Here is a 25751-nt window from a genome sequence, read left to right as displayed (position 1 = left end):
ATACATCGTGCAATCATACAAAATTGATATGTTTTCTTTTCAAAGAAGGAGAAGTCGATATGTTTGAGTATATAATTGTAGCATTAGGTCATCTCCAACATTGACCCCTAAATCGGACGCCGTATTCATTCACGGACTGATGGGAACCAGTCCATGGTCAGTGATACGGGAGCTGGCCATCCAACCGCATCCCCTAAATGCCCCAGGTCCGACCAATTTGAAATTCAAATGCATAGCACCCAATAACAATAAAAAAGGGCGGGAATTAGAGTGGAGAGCTGCGTGATGGTAGAGGGGAGGGTTGAGAAAGGGGGTTTTGCTGCGGAAACAGTGTGGCTATTTCATAATCTGCGGGCTCCATCTCAGTTTTGGTTGGGTCGGACATGTCGGAGTCCTACGTGCCGGGTGTACGGACTCTCGCAAAGCCCCCCCTTAATATGCTTTTGGTTTACGGGTAAACGAACACCCAGACTAGTTCACGAACCGATGCTGGACACCGTTGGATGGCTTGCAAGGTCTTGATCCGGACAGATGGAGGAAGAGGTCCACGTTTGAGATACCCTTGATACACTAGTGCATAGTGTACACCTGTAGGAGTACAGGTGGGTGTGCTGGCTAGCTCACTGTTGAGGAACAAGTACTACCGGTGTGCATTGTTGGCCATGGCCCATGGGTCCGACCCCGATCCTCCTACTACCTCTGTCTTGGTGTACAGAGCATGCGCGTGGTTACTGGTCATTGATCTGACTGTTTAGAAATGGGTTATATGTCATAAAAAACATATTGTTGGATTCATCTCTGAATATGTATGTATATTTGTTACATGTAATATATTTAGCGAGTTAAATTGCTGATCTAGAACTATTACGTGCATGCTTTATAGACCGAGACGGAGCGAGTAGCTAAAATCATACTAGTGGTGAATTCCCTTTTTTATTTGCTTTTGAAGAAGAAATTTTAAAAATAAAGTTGCTGCTACCACGTGTGCACCATGGATGGATGGAGGAGACTGCGTGGCTATAAAGGGAGGGAGAGGGGAGAGATTGCAACATCTATCTGTCGACCAAATATCTCTCTGCTGGCATTGCCTGCCTGTCTAGCTACATTTGACTTGCTTCCATCCATTCCATCCACTCAACTCAAGCAAGATCATCGATGGATGAGCTGTGGAAGGACATGTCGCTCTGCTCCACCCCGCCCGCGCTACAGTCTCACCATCTCCACTCCCCAGCCGCCGCTCCCTACCGCGGCGCTGCCTACTCCCAGGACTACCTCGCCGGCGCCGTTCCACAGCCGCCCGCCACGCCGCCTCCTCACACGGCGCTCACCTACCTCGGGGGGATCGGCGACGACCCAGCCGGCTGCCACTTTGGCTTCTCCGCGTCCGGAGGCGGCAGCAGGAGGGCCGTGGTCCAGCCGGCGGTGGGCGGCGACCGGCGGCAGCGCCGGATGGTCAAGAACCGGGAGTCGGCGGCGCGGTCGCGGGCGCGGAAGCACGCCCACACCAACGAGATGGAGCAGGAGCTGGAGCAGCTGCGCCGGGAGAACAGGATGCTAATCCAGCGCGAGAAGGACTTCATCAACGTACGTACACATAGTCAGATACACACGCGCTACTTCTCTCTTTGCCATTTAATTACTCCTACTAGCTTCATTTCCTGCTAGCTAGCTGAAAATGCTGGTATGCAGGATCGTTTGGCGAAGGCGGTTCAGGTAGCCGTCCCCGACTGCAGCAGCAGGAACACTAGTAGTACCCTCCAGCAGCAGCAGAGGTGCCGCTCTGCCCCTGCACCATGATCGCCGCGGCGGCCATTGCCTCTAGCAGCGGCAGCTACAACGGCAGCTAGCTCAGTAGATGACTTGACATGCATACTTGGTCTACTCGTTAACCAAGTATGTATGTAATCTAGCAATAGCCTACTTCCTTGCAAATTAAGCAAGCATGTAGCTCGACGATGGATGGAAGTTAAGCTAAGCTAGTACTACTCCACTACTGTACTAGTTGCACTATACTACTTGGCGTACGTCTCCTTAGAGTAATACTGAGGCCAGATATGAATGAATCAATTGAGCTAGCTGCGCAAATGAACGGCTTTTCCATCACAAGCCTACTTGAGTGGGGATCGAGTGGCCCAATGGCCTGCAACAAGATACTAGTAGATGAATGACGAATGCATGCATGATAAGATGGATTTTATTCAGGCCAGACATACCGTGGGCGGGTTGATTCGGTTTTGCTTTGTGTCCCGTACCAACATGTGGATGACGAATCTTATGTTTGTATCTATGTAGAAGTATGTCCCCACCACCACACATGCAGCACATATGTAGACATAGACACCATCTTTTTCGCCGCTTATCTCGTCAACGACAGCATCTATGCAATATCTTATATCTGTGCGTGGCTGCAATATGGACTAGTGTTCCTTTTGGCTTGGCTTGCAATATTTTGTACGGACGTGCATCATGCATGCGGCTATACCAATTAATCTGCTCCCTACATCCCATAATATGGTGTACTGTTTTCCGCAAAAAATCAAGCTTGACAACGTTTAGTTTATAGAAAAAATATTTATATCTACATAATGCATATACCATATGAAAATATATTTGATGATGAATCTAATAGTATTGATTTGATATTTTAGAAGTTGATAGATATTTATAAACTTGGTCAAGTTTACAAAGATTGACTTAAAAAAATCCACTACCCACATCCAGGTTTATTACCTCCCCCTCCCCCCTCTTTGTGTTTTGCGTTAAACGTTCACCTTTGATTTAACTAGAAAAAATAGATAATATCATAAAAAATACTATCATGGATAACCTCTTTCAAATATGAATGCAACAATATAAGTTTGTGACATAGAGCTAATATTTTGTTAGGAAAATCTATGATCAAAATTTGACACAAAATACGAAAGTGATCAGTAAACCCAAACAGAGGTAGTAATGCACAATATATTTTGGAAGAGACGTAATTACGGGTACATATTTTTGGGATGGGACGAGGTGACATATGTCACCATCAACTCCCCGGCAAAAGAAATGTGTGAAATCGACATGGGTCGTGTTACCCCAACCCCACCGCCCACGATTAGGCTGTAGCAGCCGTATATAGCCTGTCCTGTCCACAAAGAAAACTAAAACCTGAATCATATCCATGGATTAACTAATTAATCTAGTGAGGATAGATACCTAAGCGCTATAGATGAAAACGACCATCTAACAACGTGCCAGCTGGAGCATATCCATCAATTAACACGTACTATTTTTTTGAATTTATCGTTCACACTCAGGTGTAGGTGAGTCTAGGTGCAGAATAGTCGCTCTCGAGTCTCCCTCCTTGAGTGGGTCAACTGATCCATTTATCTTGAGTAATTGAGTAATATATATTGCGGCCAGAGATGAATGAATCAATTCCTAGTTTGCTTCGTACATTTGCAAATTAACGGCCTACTTGAGTGGGGTATGGCCTGGTCTGGCAAGAAGATCTATCAATTACACTATGCTCTTTAATTTTTAATGCCTCATAATCAATTGATGTCTTCAATTTAAAATTTGGTCATCCAATTTTGACCAGGCCAGTAATTTTTTTATGGAGTTCTCTTATTAATTTTTTAATTCACTATGCTCTGTAATTTTAAAGCCGGTCAACAATTTTTAAAACAATTGGCAGCAACCTGCCTATAAAAATATCAATCCCGCACACCCTCCTATCACCTAGAAAAAAAAAGCGTCAACATGTGATACTGTAGCATGAATATAATACATGTAGCAATCGTTGCAGAAAATTCCATCATATAAATATGGGTTGATTAGCAGATAACACAGAATCACACCACGGATGGCCCATCAACACACCACACTATAAATAAAAAGAAAAACACATTCCATCATCTTCCCACACTCGCCAAATCAAATATTCCCCCAGTTTCATAATAGAAGGTGTATTAATTTTTTAAAAAGTCAAATTTCTTTAACTTTAACCAAGTCCAGAGCCAAGAATATCGACATCCTCAATACTAATAAATAAAATATGAAAATCCTTTCATAATGAATCTAATGATACTGATTTGTTATTATGGTTATTGATACATTTCTCTACAAATTTGGTCGAACTTAAAGAGGTTTGACTTTAAATGAAAACTAATCACCGTATAATTTAAAATAGGGAGAGCAAAAGTATTATGAAAACCCAACAACATCCAAAGGATGCCCAACTCTTGTAGACTAGATTATTGACAAATGCCATGCATGAATCTATTGTAAAATGGATTTTCTTCATGCCAGGCATACCATGGCGGATTGATTCATTTTTGTTTTGTGCCACGTACCAAGATGACCTACTTGCTTTACACTATGTTGTCCTAGCAGCAAGATGTGGAGAGAAATCCTTATTTAACATTGTCTAAATTTTGTATTCCCTATTTGACACTGAAAAAAATATTTCTTCCCTATCTAACACAACCTTTAAATTTTGTTCCCAATATAACACTTTCATCCATATTTTGTGCAAACAGTGCTAAATGGCACATCAAATGACTATTCTACCCTCAGACATTTATTCAGTCCTTTTATTTATTCCGATGTCTTATTTAAAGGTGGAGTCCATGGTTAGTGAATAAGCCGATTTCTTATTCCGGTGTCATATTCCTGGAGATCACACGTACGAGTACCAACCAGCTAGCTCCCTACTGGATAGATTTTTAAGCTAGCTTGCACACAGCACACGCACGTATAAAACAACACGGCCGCCAGCTTGCTTGATGGACGGCTCGACTCGACGAAACACGCACACGGCACACGCGAACAATACGAGGACACGCCGAAATTTTGTTCCACATCCACTAACGAAATTTTAAAAAGCTAGGCTTCATGTTGTTTATACAAGGATCAATAATGAGGACACCTAATTATTTAAAACAAATAAATAATAAAAACAAAATGATGATAAGGCCAGGGTTCCACCCAGCAAGCACTTGATAAAAACCAGTAGAGTATTCCTGACGTCAAGTGACTGTTTGGTTATCAACCATGCATCCTGCACCACCGAGCCGAAGCAACAATCACAAGCATTCCAAATAAGGCACCCTGATAAATTTCATCCTCGTAAGCAGAATATCCACCCCCCCCCCCCTCCCATTTTGTAGGCGTTGTCACAAAACCAACTTTCTTCGCATGGTTCACCATCCACCTCGTTTTTACCATCTTTTCCCCCTTTTAGCACTGATGAATATTCCAAAGCTTTTGGTTGACCGACATCCACATGCTTACCACCACTAGACGATGCACCATATGCTATTTCCTTTGACTCACATGTTGTGGCTGGCGTTCGACTTCTGAAGATGCCCAAAATCCCCGATATTTTGATTCGGTTGCTATAATTGCGATGGTTGGTTGTTATTCAATGGGGGCATGCTTTCATCTCTCATTTCTCCTTGGGTCTTGTTGTGGGGGTCTACCTTGGCTTAACCTTGCCGATGGTGTGCTAGGCTATTCCAAAAGCCTTTGATTGGCATTGAACTGATACATGTTTTTTTTTTTCAAATTGAGGGGCACACCCCGATTTCATTTCATTGATGGAAAGAAACCGATAATTTTTTGGAAAAAGCATACGTCTTCAGTACCCCAGGCGCCCTACCATGGCACCTAGGGAAAAGACAGGATAGGCATCTAAAAAACAATAGGTAAAATGCAACAGTAGGTAACCACGCAGGGTTCCATCATGTGCACAACGTTTTGCACGTATGTCTCACTGCCTAATCTGAACTCATAGTTACAGAAATCGAGCCCTATAGAAATCAAGCCCTACAACATCATCCTATTCCCTCCCATACTAGGTAGCTTGGATAAGATCATCGATGGAGGAGCTGTGGAAGGACATGTCGTTGTGCTCCACCCCGGTCGCGCTACAGTCCTACCACCTCCACTCCCCAGCCGCCGCTCCCTACCGTGGCGCCGCCCACCCCCAGAACTACCTCACCGGCGTCGTTCCGCAGCCTCTCCGCACGCCGCCGCCTCACACGGCGCTCACCCTGGAGTTCACCTGCCCCGGGCGACCGGCGCTGCCAACTTGGCCACCAGATCTGGCGATGACCCAACTGGCTGTCACTTTGGCTTCTCCGCGTCCGGAGGCGCCAGCAAGAGAGCCGCTGTGCAGCCAGTGGCGATCGGCGGCAGCGCCGGATGATCAAGAACCGGGAGTCGGCGGCGCGGTCGTGAGCGTGGAAACAATATGAGGACACGTGTCATTTAACACCATTATGTCAAAAAAATGGATAGAAGTGTTATATTGGGAACAAAATTTAAAGTTGATGTTGTATAGGGAAGAAATATTTCTTCAATGTTAAATAGGAAAACGAAATTTAAAACAGTGTCAAATAGGGAATTCTTTCATTAGTAGATGCGGAGTCCGATGGTGTCCCACTGGACTGCACCACCACACATGCAGCACACATGTAGATACTTACCTTTTTTTCACCGTTAATGTCGTCAACAACAGTATCTACGCATATGTGACTGGCTTGCATTTTTATCGCCAAACATGCGTGCTATCAGCAGGAGTTATCAACTAGCTACATGAGACGGAGTGAGTATTTAACAAAAAACTACACATTAGAGGTTTGTGTCGACAAAGATATGGGATCGTGGCCGCACCGCAGGTTGCAGTAGACAGCATTGGTTGGGGAGTGAGCCTAGCTCAACCGGTTGGGAGAGTGGATGTACAAACCCAATATCTAGGTTTAAATCCTCACGAAGGCAAATTTAGGTTCTATTTATTTTTGAGGACCAGACTTTTTTGTTACTCACGCATTTATTGAGGACTAGGCTCGGTGCGTAAGCGAGATTAAAAATCCTAGTACTCATACTTAAAAGACCGTATGCATACCTAGTTGATGCACAGGACGGAAAGTGAAATTCTCCCCCAATTTAAAAAGCTTCCAACCTATCTCCACCTACGAGTACTGTAGTACGAATATGTTTGAAAACTGGTTAGTGGGGGTGCACCCCAAGTTTAAGTCTCAGATCCATGTGGGAATTTGTGCTTTACTTTGGTCCATTTGGAACACGCGTAATGTTTGTATTTTTAACAGAACGAAAGTTCCAAACTTTTTGCAGGTTATCTTCAAGGCTGCCAGCTAGTTCCATGTGTGGTCATTACTTTGCAAGGAGGACAATCGGGTGCCCACGGTCTTTGGGTGCAACCGATGGGAGATGGTCTCTCGGGATTTGTTCAACCGATTTGGTTGACGGCCTACTAGTAGGATTTGTGATGCATGAGGTTCATTTTCCTATAATTTTTTACTTTTTAATTTACTCTTCGGACAGTCATGTGCGACACTTTATTAGTTGAACTTTGTTATGGTCAGATGATGAACTTTGATATGATAAATAAAAAGTTGTGTGCATCACTCGACGTAGAGGCCGAGGATGACCCCTCTTTTCGAAAAAAAATATAGCATAGGCCTGTCCTGTCCACAGAGAAGACCAAAACCTGAGTCATATCCATGGATTAAGCAGGTGAGGATGGACACCAAACTGCTATAGATGAAAACGACTATCTAACAATGTACCATCTAGATCATATCCATGGATTAACTAACTGATCTTCTCTGCTAGGTGTTCCAAATTTGATAGGAGTACTAGTTGAGATGAGAACGACCACCTGACAGATGGAAATGTAGCGAGGGGGCCATCGGATGTGATGCCCAAAACCAAAAGGACCCAAATGGAGCATAAACCGCCTTGTTTTCCATTGCTGTAACTAGTGAGGGCCGTCCCAGTTGCACTCATGGTCGACACGCAACCCCTGCCTTTCCTTGTTGCCCCCTTCACACCCATCACCCTATCTATCCAGCTTTTCTTTCCTTTTTCTTTTCCTACTTGTACGTGGAGAATATATTCTCCTTTCTCAACGATTCATCCGTTGATATATCCCCTTTCATATCTTGCTTGTATCATATCCATTGAATTTTTTAATTATTATTTTTTACAAAATCTCGAAACTGTATGATCCATTTCTGAAATTTCATTTATATTACTCCATCGTTCCAGATGCATACTATAGTACAATAATGCAAAAAGAAATACAACAATAGCATCTGAATACTCTTCAGTCACTCACAATTGACCAGGCAGACTCGATAAATCTTGGTATCCTCGAATCAGTCAAAAATAGCTCCAACACATGCATGGCTTCATGTTGTTTATACAAGGATCAATAATGAGGACACCTAATTATTTAAAACAAATAAATGATAAAAACAAAATGATAATAAGGCCAGGGTTCCACCTAGCAACCACTTGATAAAAACCAGTAGAGTATTCCTGACCTCAAGTGACTGTTTGGTTATCAACCATGCACTGCACCGCCAACTTCTTACAAACACAGAAAGGCCAAGGCGAAGCAACAATCACAAACATTCTGAATAAGACACCCTGATAAATTTCATCCTCGTAAGCAGAATATCCCCCCCCCCCCCCATTTCGTAGACGTCGCCACAAAACCTAACTTTCTTCGCAGGCCTTCACCATCTTTTGTCCCTTTTTAGCATTGATGAATATTCCAAAGCTTTTGGTTCACCGACATCCACATGCTTACCACCACCAGACGACGCACCATATGCTATTTCCTTCAATTCAGATGTTGTGGCTGGCGTTCGACTTCTGAAGGTGCCCAAAATCCTCAATATTTTGATCCGGTTGCTATAACTGTGATGGTTGGTTGTTATTCAATGGGGCATGCTTTCATCTCTCATTTCTCCTTGGGTCTTGTTGTGGGGGTCTACCTTGGCTTAACCTTGGCGCTGGCGTGCTAGCCTATTCCAAAAGCCTTTGATTGTCATTGGACTGATACATGTTTTCTTTTCTCAAATTGAGGGGCGTACCCCTGATTTCATTTCATTGATGAAAAGAAATTGATAACTTATTTTAAAAAAACATATGTCTTCAGTATCCCAGGCACCCTACCATGGCACCCAGGGAAAAGAAAGGATATGCATCTAAAAAACAATAGGTAAAATGCAACAGTAGGTAACCACGCAGGGTTCCATCCCGTGCACAAAGTTTTGCACGTATGTCTCACTGCCTAATCTGAACTCGTCGTTACAGAAATCGAGCCCTACAGAAATCAAGCCCTACAGCATCATCCTATTCCCGGTCTTTTTGTCATCGGTGCCCAACCTCTTCTTTTGTTGAAGAAACCGTTGGCAACATCAACAAGCAGTGCCACCATGGCTCGTTGCATCAGTTATCCTTCTTTTTTTTTGTAGTCCAGCCCAATAAGACATCCGTCATCCAATAAGAAACTTGAAAGAATATCACACTAGGGTCATGCGGGTAAACATGACAAAAAGTAGCAACATTTCTATCTTTCAACAAAGACTAGAAAACTGTCGCGACCCCTACTGCCACAATCTGTCTAACTGATTTTGGAAAAACTCTCAACCCAATTGCTAAAATCTTCAATCTTGTAGGGTATACCGTGCATTCCCATGGCTCTCCTAATAAACCCCCAAATGAATTTAGTAACCACACAGGCAGAAAATAAATGCTCCATTGTTTCAGGGTGATCACACAAGGTATAGCTCTTGTCCTTACCATTCCAGTTTCTTTTTGCCACGTTATCTCTAGTCAGCCTGCTATTTCTAAATACCATCGACATAAAATCTTTCACTTTCAAAGGTATCTTGGCATACCATAATTTCCTATGTTTCCATATCACTTGATCAGTTTTTAACACTAACTATAAAGACCTTACAGAGAACTTTACAGACTTGGTCAGTAACCAGGCTACATCCATCCTCCCGGTCATTTAACACTACTCTACTGCAAATATCTTTAAGCACATACCACATGTATGCAGTTTCCCCTCAGATAACACTCCTAAATGTAAATAGCTAGGCTCATGTTATCAGACAAAGCTTTAGCTATAGTAAAGTTAGTGCTGAAAGTAAGAACATATAGTCTAGGGAATTGTACACTGAGAGGTTTGTCACCCAGCCACACATCACTCTAGAACAAAGTTCTCTCCTCATTCCCTACTATCTTTCTGCTAAATTGCAGATAAATGGGTTTAACCTTCATTAAACCCTACCAAAAAATAGATAAACCATTCCTTTTCTTACGGTCTCTTAGAGTACATTATCTAAGTATTTTCTTCTCACTAAATCCTGCCACACCCCTTTCTTATTTTCTAACTTCCAAATCCATTTTCAAAGAAGAAAAACGTTCATGGTGTCAAGATCTTCCCATTTCTTTAGGTCTATAAACATCTTCCCATTTCACCAAATGATATTTTTTAAACATTATCGTCTTCTTGCCAAAGCATCCTTCTCATATAAAAAAATCATTCTCTTACTGGGCCCCTTAGGTAATTCCAATAAAGATATCATATAAAGAGGAACATTACTTAAACTAGAAGTAATGACAATTAATCTACCTCCGTAGGATTTATTTCTACCTTTCCACACACTTAATCTTCTTCCCATTCTTTTACAGGCCAGTTCCAATCACTATTGCATAATCTAACAACATTGATTGTATAGCTAAGTATTTAAAATGTACTTAGTTATACATGTATTCGGGATACCCAAGTATTTGAAATGGTACATGTATTTGTTCCATTTCTTCTGGCATGCAAAGGCCTTTGAAAGCGGCCTTCATTCAGGCGTGGATTATCTGCTTCCGAGCTCAAATGCTCTTTGATGACAGAAAAAAAATAGTAAAAAATCTGATATTTGTGTGATAAACTTTGACAAATGTTTTGTGCGCTTTTGAAATTTATCATGAGAGGACATTCATGGTAGTCGTGGTAAAAAACAAAATTGATGCTCCAAAAATGCTATTTTTAAAGCATTTTGGAGTGCTGATTTGTTTTTTCCATGACTTGCACGAATGTCGTTTTATGATGAAAAGTTTCAAGCATACAAAACATTTGTCCAAGTTTTCCAAAAAAACAGTTTTTTAATTGTTTTGATATTTGGAATTTACTAGTCATCCCGAGAGCTCATTTGAGCTCGGGAGCAGAAAGGGCTTTCGCCATCATTTTCACTTCTTCTCGGGTCTCGCGGAGGTCTACCTTTGTTGTCGCCTCCAGTCTGCTGCCTACGGCTGGTGTACCTATAGTCTTGCCCGGATGCCATACTTTGATTAGCTTTCTCTCGCTTTTGCATGTGATAATTTTCACTCCTAGAACCAAATCCATGTTGGATGATTGTGGCCCTCCTGACCATCATTAATCTTGTTGCCTCCAAGCAACACTCATGTGTTCCATGTTACCGCCGTTGTTTGCCTCTAAAGCCTTTATCTCGCCCCTCGTTTTGCACCAAAGATTCAGGGGAGAGATAGGCGAGCGTTTTGTCAAAATCGTCAAATATGAGTGAAACTTAGTCGGTAGAGAATAACATGTACATGTATGTTATTGAGAGAGAAAACACTATAGATGATGTCAGCGATCCCACACAGCAATAAAAATGCAATGGATGCATGCACGGGAAAATCACATGCAAGGTAGAAAATCCTCTCTCCAACTTGCAAACCATGTTTACTTGTCTTGTCCACCTTTCTTGGTCGTAAACTTCACGTGCATGCCAATAATATAGCTAGTAGCGTGGCTATAAAGAGAGAGCACCATCTATATGTGGACCAAATAACTCTCTGCTTGCATTGCCTGCCTAGCTACATTTGACTTGCTTCCATTCCATCCACTCAACTCAAGCAAGATCTACTGTAAGTAGCTTGGATAAGATCATCGATGGAGGAGCTGTGGAAGGATATGTCGCTGTGCACCACCCCGCCCGCGCTACAGTCTCACCACCTCCACTCCCCGGCCGCCGCTCCCTACCGCGGCGCCGCCCACCCCCAGGACTACCTCGCCGGCGCCGTTCCGCAGCCTCCCCGCACGCCGCCGCCTCACACGGCGCTCACCCTGGAGTTCACCTGCCCCGGGGGGACCGGCGCTGCCAACTCGGCCACCAGCTCCGGCGACGACCTAGCCGGCTGTCACTTTGGCTTATCCGCGTCCGGAGGCGCCAGCAAGAGAGCCGCTGTGCAGCCAGTGGCGGGCGGCGACCGGCGGCAGCGCCGGATGATCAAGAACCGGGAGTCGGCGGCGCGGTCGCGAGCGCGGAAACAGGCCTGCACCAACGAGATGGAGCTGGAGCTGGCGCAGCTGCGCCGGGAGAACATGATGCTAATCCAGCGCGAGCAGGACTTCATCAACGTACACACGGCTACTTCTCTCTTTGTCATTTACTCCGTAATTATTAGCTACCTGAAAATGTTACTCCGTTTGTATGTTGGCATGCAGGATCGTTTGGCGAAGGCGGCGCAGGCACCCGTCCCAGACTGCAGCAGCGGGAGCACTAGTAGTACGCTCCAGCAGAAGCAGCAGCGGCAGAAGCAGAGGTGCCGCTCCGCCCCTCCACCATGAATCATGATCACCGGCCGTCGACTGTAGCAGCAGCTTCATTGCACTTACAATGGATTGATTGTCCAAGCTAGCTAGCTAGCTAGATGAGATGACTTATTCAGCACTGGACTACTTGTTAACAAAGTACCACTATGTATGTATGTATGTATGTATCGAATCATAGCCTTTCTTGCTTGCAAAAGTAATTAAGCAAGGATGTAGCTCGACGATGGATGGAAGGGAAGCTAGTTAACTAGAGTAGTATAGTATAATAGATTAATAGATGAGTCTCTTTCCTTAATATATATTGAGGCCAGAGATGAATGGATCAATTGAGCTAGGAGTACGTACGTGCGCAAATTAACGGCTTTTCCATCACAAGCCTACTTGAGCGGGCAGTGGCCTGGCCTGGCAAGAAATATACTCCTACGTACATGGATGACACATGCATGCATGAATGATGAATCTATGATAAAATGGATTCTCTTCAGGCTAGACATACCGTAGGCGCCTTGATTCGGTTTTGTTTCGTGCCAGGTACTACCAAGATCTTGAGATGGGGAACCAAGATTGTCAAAAAAAAAAAGATGGGGAACCAAGATTGCTGTACTAGCAGCAAGACGTGGACGCGGAATCCGATGGTGAACCTAGAGTGGGCACGTCCTGAACGCATAAGGCATATGCACCCTTTAAAGAAAATCACTTTAAGCATGTTTTAAAATGTTAAAAAAAATCAAAAGAAAATATCAAGTATACATGTTTGCAAATCTGTGTGCGTGGCACCAAGTTTTGTGAAAAAGATATCATATTATTTTGTCTCTAAAAAGACAAATTTCAGTGTTTCTAAATAACGTTTCACGACGCACTTTTTTATTTTTTTGCACAGACCACAAATTTTTTTTTCATGAAACTTTATGCATGCACATAGAACAAGGAGACGTACTTGTGTCACATTTTTCAGATTTTTTTAGCATTTAGAAATGTGTGTTTTTGAAGTTGATTCATACATACCCAACTTCGTCCATGCACTTCCCGTGAACCTACGGCTATGTAGTACTAGTAGACTAGTAGTATGTCCCCACTGCACTGCGCCACCACGCATGCAGCACACATATTGTCGATACTCACCCATTTTCACTGTTAATAATGTCGTCAACGACAGTATCTATATGCAACATATATGTGCCTGGCTTGCATTTTTATGGACAAACATGCGTGGAGTTATCTACCTAGCTACATGAGGCGGAGTACACAAAATATTTTGGGATGGGTCGATGGTTATATGGATCGTGGTACCCAACCCCACCCCCACGCCCACCCCGACCTCGGGCTGCAGCAGGCATACATAGCCTGTCCTGTCCACACAAAAAACTAAAACTTAAATCCTATCCATGGATTTAATTACTGATTAATCTGTTGAGAATAGACACCAAACTGCTATAGATGAAAACGACCATCTAACAACGTACCGGCTGGGTCATATCCATGGATTAACTAACTGATCTACTCTGGTGCTCCTAATTTGATACCAGCAGAGATGAAAGCCGTTCCACATGACTGTCCGTTTGTCAGGATCAAGAGGCGCATGGCGAGAGTGGCGGACGACCTGAAGATTTGGAGCAGGAGCACGTTCGGCAAGTGCAAGCAGCAGTTGCAGATCGCCAATGAGGTGATCTTTCAGCTCGACAAAGCATAAGAGAGCAGATCACTATCATACGCTGAATTCAACCTACGAAAAAACTTGAAATTGAAGGTGCTCGGTCTGGCAGCTATAGAAAGAGCTAGAAAGCGTCAGGCCTCAAGAATCAGTTGGCTCCGAGCTGGGGATGCTAGCACCAAGCTGTTCCACGCAAAGATGAGATCGCGCAGACGGAAATTTTTTATTCATGCGCTCAACGTCAACGACAGAGTTCTTGTCGATCACAACGAGAAGGAGCAGGCTATCTTCAACCACTTCTCTGCCTCCTTAGGCCAGGGCGAGAGGTGCAACTGCACTCTGAACTGGGAGCAGCTCCGCATCCCGGTGGTGACCGCGACAGAGCTGGACGGCCCGTTCACTATGGCTGAGGTATGGGCAGCGATCGTCGCATCACCGGCGGAGAAGGCGCCAGGCCCAGATGGCTTTACCGGCCAATTCTTCCGCTCCTGTTGGCATATCATCAAGAACGAGATCATGGCAGTTTTTCAAAAGTTCTATCACATGGCCGGAAAAAATTTCAGCGACATCAACACCGCTCTGATTGCCCTCCTGCCCAAGCGCATCGACGCCTCGGAGATCGGCCACTACAGGCCCATCAGCCTTATCCATTCCGTCGCGAAGCTGATCTCAAAGGTGCTTGCCCCAAGACTCTCGGATGCCCTGGAGGGAGTGATCTCGCCGGCTCAGACGGCCTTTCAGAGAGGAAAGTGCATCCACGACAGCTTTCAGTTCGTGCAAGGTTGCGTCAGAATGCTGCACAGAGAGAAGAAACAGGCTCTGCTTTTCAAATTGGACTTCGCCCAAGCCTTTGACTCCGTCTCCTGGGCATACTTGATCGAGCTTCTGCAGCAAATGGGCTTCTCGCAGCGTTGGAGAAACTGGATTTCCCTGCTGCTTGCTTCTGCGTCCTCCTCATGCTTGCTTAATGGCATGCAGGGGCCAAGCTTCTTCCACGCGTGTGGGCTGCGGCAGGGGGACCCGCTTTCGCCGCTGCTGTTCATCCTGGCAATCGATCCCCTGTACCGCCTACTCGAATCAGCCACTAGACAGAATTTGATTGCACCGCTGCCAGGGCGGGGAGCAAGCATGAGGGTCAGCCTTTACGCTGACGATGCGGTAATCTTTGCAAATCCAATTAAGGAGGAGGTGGACTGCCTGCTGGAGATGCTGCACTCGTTCGGAGAAGCCACTGGCCTCAAGCTCAACCAGGCCAAGTCCTCGGTCATCCCGATGAACTGCGACGCCCACGCACTGGAGGATATGCTGCACGGTTTCGGCGGCACCATTTCTTGCTTCCCCACAACCTACCTGGGGCTGCCTATCTCCACTAAGCGCTTGCGGATCGTGCACTTCCAGTTCCTCATTGACAGGATCAAATCGCGCCTCGCGGGATGGAAGGGGAAGTTGATGGAGCTGGCAGGCCGACGCGTTCTGGTGCACGCAGTGCTGTCCGCTCTGCCCACCTACGCCCTTTCTGTGCTGAAGGCGCCAAAGAAGGTCTTGAAGGAGATCGACAAAGCGAGGCGGCGTTTCCTCTGGGCGCAGGAAGAAGAGCTGATAGGTGGAAAGCGCAAGGTAGCGTGGAGCTCTGTATGTTCGCCGACGGAGAAGGAAGGGCTGGGGATCCTCGGCCTGCAGCTCTTCGCCTCTGCGCTGCGGCAGCGATGGCTCTGGCTGGCGTGGCAGCACCCACAACGTCCATGGGCGGCCTTTCCCCTCACCTGCGACAAGATGGACATCGCGACATTCCAGAAATCCACGCACGTCCTGCTCGGGAATGGCCAGCATGCCTTCTTCTGGACGAGCCTTTGGTTGGGTGCGGCCCCTCTGGCTGCCGCCTTCCCGAGCCTCTATAGCCACTCCAGGCGCAAGAACCGCATGGTGGCCGCCGCGCTCGCCAGCGACCAATGGATCAGAGACCTCCATCACGGCAACACATCGCTTATCGTCGTCGAGTTTCTGCAACTCTGGAGGCAAATTCAACAAGCAGGCCTGATCCTAGATAGTCTCGCTCCTGATCGGATTCAGTGGACTGCGGGCGGAGGTGATCGCTACTCGGCAAAGGCGGCCTACCGAATACTCTTTCAGTCCAGGCCGAGCACGAGTGATGACAAGGTGATCTGGAAAAGCTGGGCGCCAGGATCTGCCAAGATGTTCACATGGCTCATGCTCAGGAACAAGATCTGGTGCAACGATCGGCTGCAAAGGCGAGGCTGGCCAAATGGATACTTCTGCAGCCTCTGTCTCCGTAGCCTGGAATCGGCGGTTCATCTCTTCTGGGAGTGCCCGTTCGCCCGTCAAACTTGGGCAACCTTCTCCGTTAGAGCTGGCTGTGGGGAAATGGTCACCGCCAAGTCGTCGCTCCACTCTACAATGCAGCACTGCCTGCACATGATTCGCAGCACGCCAGCGGGTGCGCGAAAGGGCTTTACATCGATGCTCATTCTGATCGCCTGGAACTTATGGAAGGAGAGAAACGAATGCGTCTTCAGGGGAAAGTTGCCATGCCTCAATGACGTCGCTCGCGCCATCGAACTGGATTGCGAGCAGTGGCGCGCCGCCGGCGCCGCCTGCCTAGAGCCCCCGTTCGGGGTCTATCCTGCGAGATAGCACCTTCATGATTCGCTCCTTGTGAGCTCTAGTTTTTCTCTTTCCTCTTTTTTCAACCATTGTCACTTGACCCCCCATGTATTTCCCGCTACTTTCTCATAAATCAATGAAGCCGGCCAAACCGGGTCTTTAAAAAAAAACAGATGGAAATTAGCTCTCCTTTTTTTTCTGAGAAGGACATGGAAATGCAGCTAGGGGCATGGGCCATCGGATGTGATGCCCCAAACCAAAAAGGACCCAAATGGAGTATAAACCACCTTGTTTTCCATTGCTGTAATTAGTGAGTGCCGTCCCAGCCGCATGCATGGTCGACACGCAACGCCTGCCTTGTTCCTCCCTTTCACATCCATCACTCTATCTATCCATCTTTTCTTTTCTTTCTCTTTTCCTGCTTGTGCGTGAAGAATATCTTCTCCTTTCTCAACGATTCGTCCGTTGATATTCCCTTCCGCGTATCTTGCTTGTATCCTATCCAATTGGTCAAACACAAGCCAGCATAGATGAGTACATGTAGTAGAATGTAAAAAATGCTACAATACTCCTTCCGTCTTAGAAAGAAGGCCTTTAAATTTTTGGGGAAGTCAAATGATGCACAGTTTGACCATGTTTGTAGGGAAAAAAAGCATCAATGACTACAATATTAAATAGATATAATATGAGTGTATTTCACTTTTTGTCTTCATATTCATTTGGTATTGTGGTTTTTTCTTTGAATGCGGTCCAACTTTGAACTGTTTGACTTCACACAAAATTTACACAACTTCCTTTCAAGGGAGTATCACCATATATTTTCTTCAATCACAAGAACTGACTAGGTAGACTCGATAAATCTTGGTATCCTCGTACCATTAAAAAATACTACATCCATTCCAAAATATAAGATGTTTTGGTAGGCTAGTTTGGCCTACCAAAACGTCATATATTTTAGAACGGTTGTAGTAGTTGTGACACACGCATGGCTTCATGTTGTTTATAACAGGATCAATAATGAGGAAATTTTGGTTATTTAAACCAAATAAATAATAACATGAAAATGGTGTAAATAATGACAAGAAAATGGTAAGGCCACGATTCCACCCAACAACTGCTTGATAAAAAACACAATATAGTATTTTTGACCTCAAGTCACAATTTGGTTATCAACCATGCATCCTGCACCGCCAACTTCATATTGAAGCAACAACCACAAACATTCTGAATAAGACGCCACGATAAATTTCATCCTCGCAAGAAGAATATTTCCTCTCCCGTACCGCGGACTTTGCCACAAAACCCATCTTTCTTTACAAGGTTCGTGATCCACCTCATTTTCATGAGCGTTTATTCCTTTTTGGGATTACTAAATATTCCAAAGCTTTCGGCTGACAGACCTCGGCGGGCTTATTGTCACCAGACGACACACCATCTATTGTGTTCTTCAGCTTAGATGATGTGGCTGGCGTTAAGTTGCTAAAGACGCCCAAAGTCCTGGCTGACAAACAAGGGTTCCCTACATCGCGACATGTTGGTTTAGTGTTCGTATTCAATTACCAGAACTACAACCGTCGGTTGTTATTCAATGGGATATGACTTCCTCTCCGTTTCTCCTAGGGTTTTGCTATGGGGATCTACCTTGGCTGGACCTTGGCAATGTCGAGCTAGGTTGCCCCAAAAGCCTTTGATTGCCATTCAACTGATACATGTATTTATTCTCATTTCTTCTGGTGTCCTAAGGCATTTGATAGTGACCGTCATTTTCACTTCTTCTCGGGTCTTGCGGAGGTTAGCCGTGGCCTCCGGTCTGTTGCCTACGGCTGGTGTACATGTTGGTTTGCTCGGGTGCCATGCCTTGATTAGCTTTCTCCCACTTTGTCATGTGATAATTTTCACTCTTGGAACCAAGTCCATTTTGCGATGATTGTGCCCCCCTAATCAGTGTTAATCTTGTCACCTCCATCACTCATGTTGTTAACCACAGTTGTTGCCTCTAAATCATCTATCTCGCCCTTCTTTTTGCACCGAAGATTCACACGAGAGATAGGCAGGTGTTTTGTCAAAATCCTCAACTTGTTTTGTCCCCGCTATCAATAATAGTGGTTGGTGATTCGGGGGCAGTGGTGCGGGGGTACCTTTGGCCACATCTTCAATAGTGCCTTGCTAGCTTTCTTTCCACCTTTCTTGGTTGCAAACTTTGCGTGCCTGACAATACATATGCATTATTGGAATCCAAATGTGGCCCACTTTGTTGGGAAACATAGTAATTTCAAAAAAAAAATCCTACGCACACGTAAGATCATGGTGATGCATAGCAACGAGAGGGGAGAGTGTTGTCTACGTACCCTCGTAGACCGGAAGCGGAAGCGTTAGCACAACGCGGTTGATGTAGTCGTACGTCTTCACGGCCCGACCGATCAAGCACCGAAACTATGGCACCTCCGAGTTCTAGCACACGTTCAGCTCGATGACGATCCCCGGACTCCGATCCAGCAAAGTGTTGGGAAAGAGTTCCGTCAGCACGACGGCGTGGTGACGATCTTGATTCTACCGTCGCAGGGCTTCGCCTAAGCACCGCTACAATATTATCGAGGATTATGGTGGAGGGGGGCACCGCACACGGCTAAGAGAACGATCACGAAGATCAACTTGTGTGTCTAGAGGTGCCCCCCTGCCCCCGTATATAAAGGAGCAAGGGGGGAGGCCGGCCGGCCCTTGGGGCGCGCCAAGGAGGGGGGAGTCCTCCTCCTAGTAGGAGTAGGACTCCCCTTTCCTATTCCAACTAGGAAGAGAGAAGGGGGAAGGAAAGAGAGGGGGAGGGAGAGGGAAAGAGGGGCCGCGCCCCCCTCCCCTAGTCCAATCCGGACTCCTCATGGGAGGGGGCGCGCCACCTCCTTGGCTGCTACCCTCTCTCTCCCCTCAGGTCCACTAAGGCCCAATACTTCCCCGGCGAATTCCCGTAACTCCCCGGTACTCCGAAAAATACCCGAATCACTCGGAACCTTTCCGATGTCCGAATATAGTCATCCAATATATCAATCTTTACGTCTCGACCATTTAGAGACTCCTCGTCATGTCCCCGATCTCATCCGGGACTCCGAATTCCTTCGGTACATCAAAACTCATAAACTCATAATATAACTGTCATCGAAACCTTAAGCGTGCGGACCCTACGGGTTCGAGAACAATGTAGACATGACCGAGACACGTCTCCGGTCAATAACCAATAGCGGAACCTGGATGCTCATATTGGCTCCCACATATTCTACGAAGATCTTTATTGGTCAAACCGCATAACAACATACGTTGTTCCCTTTGTCATCGGTATGTTACTGTTGGGGAACGTAGTAATTTCAAAAAAATTCCTACGCACACGCAAGATCATGGTGATGCATAGGAACGAGAGGGGAGAGTGTGATCTACGTACCCTTGTAGATCGACAACGGAAGCATTTGGTTGATGTAGTCGTACGTCTCCACGGCCTGACCGATCAAGCACCGAAACTACGGCACCTCCGAGTTCTAGCACACGTTCAGCTCGATGACGATCCCCGGACTCCGATCCAGTAAAGTGTCGGGGAAGAGTTCCGTCAGCACGACGGCGTGGTGACAATCTTGATGTACTACTGTCGCAGGGCTTCGCCTAAGCACAGCTACAATATTATCGAGGACTATGGTGGCAGGGGGCGCCGCACACGGCTAAGAATATGATCACGTGGATCAACTTGTGTTCCTCTGGGGTGCCCCTGCCTCCGTATATAGTCTCAAGGGGGGGGGTGCGGCCGGCCTAGGAGAGGCGCGCCAGGAGGAGTCCTACTCCCTCCGGGAGTAGGATTCCTCCCCCCCCCAATCCTAGTTCTAATAGGATTCGCGGAGGGGGGAAAAGAGAAAGGGGGGCCGGCCCCCTCTCCTTGTCCTATTCGGACCAAGGGAGGGGAGGGGCGCGCGGCCCATCTCTGGCTGCCTCTTCTCTTTTCCACTAAGGCCCATATATCTCCCGGGGGGTTCCGGTAACCTCCCGGTACTCCGGTAAAATCCCGCTTTCACCCGGAACACTTCGGATATCCAAACATAGGCTTCCAATATATCAATCTTTATGTCTCGACCATTTCGAGACTCCTCGTCATGTCCGTGATCACATCCGGGACTCCGAACAACCTTCGGTACATCAAAACGTATAAACTCATAATATAACTGTCATCGAAAGCTTAAGCGTGCGGACCCTACGGGTTCGAGAACAATGTAGACATGACCGAGACACGTCTCCGGTCAATAACCAATAGCGGGACCTGGATGCCCATATTGGCTCCTACATATTCTACGAAGATCTTTATCGGTCAGACCGCATAACAACATACGTTGTTCCCTTTGTCATCGGTATGTTACTTGCCCGAGATTCGATCGTCGGTATCCAATACCTAGTTCAATCTCGTTACCGGCAAGTCTCTTTACTCGTTCCGTAATACATCATCCCGCAACTAACTCATTAGTTGCAATGCTTGCAAGTCTTAAGTGATGTGCATTACCGAGAGGGCCCAGAGATACCTCTCCGACGATCGGAGTGACAAATCCTAATCTCGAAATACGTCAACCCAACATGTACCTTTGGAGACACCTGTAGAGCACCTTTATAATCACCCAGTTACGTTGTGACGTTTGGTAGCACACAAAGTGTTCCTCCGGCACACGGGAGTTACATAATCTCATAGTCATAGGAACATGTATAAGTCATGAAGAAAGCAATAGCAACATACTAAACGATCGGGTGCTAAGCTAATGGAATGGGTCATGTCAATTAGATCATTCAACTAATGATGTGATCCCGTTAATCAAATGACAACTCTTTGTCCATGGTTAGGAAACATAACCATCTTTGATTAACGAGCTAGTCAAGTAGAGGCATACTAGTGACACTCTGTTTGTCTATGTATTCACACATGTATTATGTTTCTGGTTAATACAATTCTAGCATGAATAATAAACCTTTATCATGATATAAGGAAATAAATAATAACTTTATTATTGCCTCTAGGGCATATTTCCTTCAGTCTCCCACTTGCACTAGAGTCAATAATCTAGATTACACAGTAATGATTCTAACACCCATGGAGCTTTGGTGCTGATCATGTTTTGCTCGTGGAAGAGGCTTAGTCAACGGGTCTGCAACATTCAGATCCGTATGTATCTTGCAAATCTCTATGTCTCCCTCCTGGACTAGATCCCGGATGGAATTGAAGTGTCTCTTGATGTGCTTGGTTCTCTTGTGAAATCTGGATTCCTTTGCCAAGGCAATTGCACCAGTATTGTCACAAAAGATTTTCATTGGACCCGATGCACTAGGTATAACACCTAGATCGGATATGAACTCCTTCATCCAGACTCCTTCGTTTGCTGCTTCCGAAGCAGCTATGTACTCCGCTTCACATGTAGATCCCGCGACGACGCTTTGTTTAGAACTGCACCAACTGACAGCTCCACCGTTTAATGTAAACACGTATCCGGTTTGCGATTTAGAATCATCCGAATCAGTGTCAAAGCTTGCATCCATGTAACCTCTTACGGTGAGCTCTTTGTCACCTCCATATACGAGAAACATATCCTTAGTCCTTTTCAGGTATTTCAGGATGTTCTTGACCGCTGTCCAGTGATCCACTCCTGGATTACTTTGGTACCTCCCTGCTAAGCTTATAGCAAGGCACACATCAGGTCTGGTACACAGCATTGCATACATGATAGAGCCTATGGCTGAAGCATAGGGAACATCTTTCATTTTCTCTCTATCTTCTGCAGTGGTCGGGCATTGAGTCTGACTCAACTTCACACCTTGTAACACAGGCAAGAACCCTTTCTTCGCCTGATCCATTTTGAACTTTTTCAAAATCTTGTCAAGGTATGTGCTTTGTGAAAGTCCAATTAAGCGTCTTGATCTATCTCTATAGATCTTTATGCCTAATATGTAAGCAGCTTCACCGAGGTCTTTCATTGAAAAACTCTTATTCAAGTATCCCTTTATGCTATCCAGAAATTCTATATCATTTCCAATCAGTAATATGTCTTCCACATATAATATCAGAAATGCTACAGAGCTCCCACTCACTTTCTTGTAAATACAGTCTTCTCCGAAAGTCTGTATAAAACCAAATGCTTTGATCACACTATCAAAGCGTTTATTCCAACTCCGAGAGGCTTGCACCAGTCCATAAATGGATCGTTGGAGCTTGCACACTTTGTTAGCTCCCTTTGGATCGACAAAACCTTCTGGTTGCATCATATACAACTCTTCTTCCAGAAATCCATTCAGGAATGCAGTTTTGACATCCATCTGCCAAATTTCATAATCATAAAATGTGGCAATTGCTAACATGATTCGGACAGACTTAAGCATCGCTACGGGTGAGAAAGTCTCATCGTAGTCAACCCCTTGAACTTGTCGAAAACCTTTTGTGACAAGTCAAGCTTTGTAGACAGTAATATTACCGTCAGCGTCAGTCTTCTTCTTGTAGATCCATTTATTCTCAATTGCTTGCCGATCATCGGGCAAGTCAACCAAAGTCCATACTTTGTTCTCATACATGGATCCCATCTCAGATTTCATGGCTTCAAGCCATTTTGTGGAATCTGGGCTCACCATCGCTTCTTCATAGTTCGTAGGTTCATCATGATCTAATAGCATGATTTCCAGAACAGGATTACCGTACCACTCTGGTGTGGATCTTACTCTGGTTGATCTACGAGATTCAGTAGTATCTTGTCCTGAAGTTTCATGATCATTATCATTAGCTTCCTCACTAATCGGTGTAGTTGTCGCAGAAACAGGTTTCTGTGATGTACTACTTTCCAATAAAGGAGCAGGTACAGTTACCTCGTCAAGTTCTACTTTCCTCCCACTCACTTCTTTCGAGAGAAACTCCTTCTCTAGAAAGGATCCATTCTTAGCAACGAATGTCTTGCCTTCGGATCTGTGATAGAAGGTGTACCCAACAGTCTCCTTTGGGTATCCTATGAAGACACATTTCTCCGATTTGGGTTCGAGCTTATCAGGTTGAAGCTTTTTCACATAAGCATCGCAGCCCCAAACTTTAAGAAACGACAACTTTGGTTTCTTGGCAAACCATAGTTCATAAGGCGTCGTCTCAACGGATTTTGATGGTGCCCTATTTAACGTGAATGCGGCCGTCTCTAAAGCATAACCCCAAAACGATAGCGGTAAATCAGTAATAGACATCATAGATCGCACCATATCTAGTAAAGTACGATTACGACGTTCGGACACACCATTACGCTGTGCTGTTACGGGTGGCGTGAGTTGCGAAACTATTCCGCATTGCTTCAAATGTACACCAAACTCGTAACTCAAATATTCTCCTCCACGATCAGATCGTAGAAACTTTATTTTCTTGTTACGATGATTTTCAACTTCACTCTGAAATTCTTTGAACTTTTCAAATGTTTCAGACTTATGTTTCATCAAGTAGATATACCCATATCTGCTTAAGTCATCTGTGAAGGTGAGAAAATAACGATATCCGCCACGAGCCTCAATGTTCATCGGACCACATACATCTGTATGTATGATTTCCAACAAATCTGTTGCTCTCTCCATAGTACCGGAGAATGATGTTTTAGTCATCTTGCCCATGAGGCACGGTTCGCAAGTACCAAGTGATTCATAATCAAGTGGTTCCAAAAGCCCATCAGTATGGAGTTTCTTCATGCGCTTTACACCGATATGACCCAAACGGCAGTGCCACAAATAAGTTGCACTATCATTATCAACTCTGCATCTTTTGGCTTCAACATTATGAATATGTGTGTTACTACTATCGAGATTCATCAAAAATAGACCACTCTTCAAAGGTGCATGACCATAAAAGATATTACTCATATAAATAGAACAACCATTATTCTCTGATTTAATTGAATAACCGTCTCGCATTAAACAAGATCTAGATATAATGTTCATGCTCAACGCTGGCACCAAATAACAATTATTTAGGTCTAATACTAATCCCGAAGGTAGATGTAGAGGTAGCGTGCCGACCGCGATCATATCGACTTTGGAACCATTTCCCACGCGCATCGTCACCTCGTCCTTTGCCAGTGTTCGCTTAATCCGTAGTCCTTGTTTCGAGTTGCAAATATTAGCAACAGAACCAGTATCAAATACCCAGGTGCTACTGCGAGCTCTAGTAAGGTACACATCAATAACATGTATATCACATATACCTTTGTTCACCTTGCCATCCTTCTTATCCGCCAAATACTTGGGGCAGTTCCGCTTCCAGTGACCAGTCTGCTTGCAGTAGAAGCACTCAGTTTCAGGCTTAGGTCCAGACTTGGGTTTCTTCTCTTGAGCAGCAACTTGCTTGCTGTTCTTCTTGAAGTTCCCCTTCTTCTTCCCTTTGCCCTTTTTTTGAAACTAGTGGTCTTGTTGACCATCAACACTTGATGCTCCTTTTTGATTTCTACCTCCGCAGCTTTCAGCATTGCGAAGAGCTCGGGAATAGTCTTATTCATCCCTTGCATATTATAGTTCATCACGAAGCTCTTGTAGCTTGGTGGCAGTGATTGGAGAATTCTGTCAATGACGCAATCATCTGGAAGATTAACTCCCATCTGAATCAAGTGATTATTATACCCAGACATTTTGAGTATATGCTCACTGACAGAACTGTTCTCCTCCATCTTGCAGCTATAGAACTTATTGGAGACTTCATATCTCTCAATCCGGGCATTTGCTTGAAATATTAACTTCAACTCCTGGAACATCTCATATGCTCCATGACGTTCAAAACGTCGTTGAAGTCCCGATTCTAAGCTGTAAAGCATGGCACACTGAACTATCGAGTAGTCATCAGCTTTGCTCTGCCAGACGTTCATAACATCTGGTGTTGCTCCAGCAGCAGGCCTGGCACCCAGCGGTGCTTCCAGGACGTAATTCTTCTGTGCAGCAATGAGGATAATCCTCAAGTTACGGACCCAGTCCGTGTAATTGCTACCATCATCTTTCAACTTTGCTTTCTCAAGGAACGCATTAAAATTCAACGGAACAACA

The 25751-nt window shown here is 45.2% G+C and overlaps 2 protein-coding genes and 1 pseudogene across 3 annotated transcripts; 2 read left to right on the top strand and 1 right to left on the bottom strand.

Annotated features, from left to right (window-relative positions):
* The first annotated feature begins 1053 nt into the window (after positions 1-1053).
* On the top strand, positions 1054-7346 carry LOC147987348 (bZIP transcription factor 27-like). Of its 2 annotated transcripts, none has more exons than XM_087540315.1 (2): positions 1054-1584; positions 7123-7346. In XM_087540315.1, exons 1-2 carry the CDS (start codon positions 1156-1158, stop codon positions 7144-7146), a joined length of 453 nt encoding a protein of 150 aa, XP_087396441.1. In that variant the 5' UTR covers positions 1054-1155; the 3' UTR covers positions 7147-7346. The 2 variants fall into 2 exon arrangements, with proteins under 2 accessions (XP_087396441.1, XP_087396440.1); XM_087540314.1 differs by lacking the exon at positions 7123-7346 and adding an exon at positions 1690-2040.
* A 4310-nt stretch (positions 7347-11656) lies between these two features.
* Positions 11657-12850, top strand: LOC147987347 (uncharacterized). The gene is made up of 2 exons (XM_087540313.1): positions 11657-12226; positions 12314-12850. Exons 1-2 carry the CDS (start codon positions 11759-11761, stop codon positions 12434-12436), a joined length of 591 nt encoding a protein of 196 aa, XP_087396439.1. The 5' UTR covers positions 11657-11758; the 3' UTR covers positions 12437-12850.
* A 5184-nt stretch (positions 12851-18034) lies between these two features.
* Positions 18035-25751, bottom strand: part of LOC147987346 (uncharacterized) — a 24127-nt pseudogene continuing 16410 nt past the window's right edge.

Source organism: Triticum urartu, chromosome 2A (genome assembly GCF_056163025.1).
Source record: "Triticum urartu cultivar PI428250 chromosome 2A, HENAU_Tu73, whole genome shotgun sequence".
Taxonomy (NCBI): Eukaryota; Viridiplantae; Streptophyta; class Magnoliopsida; order Poales; family Poaceae; genus Triticum; species Triticum urartu.
The sequence above is the reverse complement of the archived record's forward strand: the minus strand, read 5'-3'. Positions and strand labels throughout refer to the sequence as shown.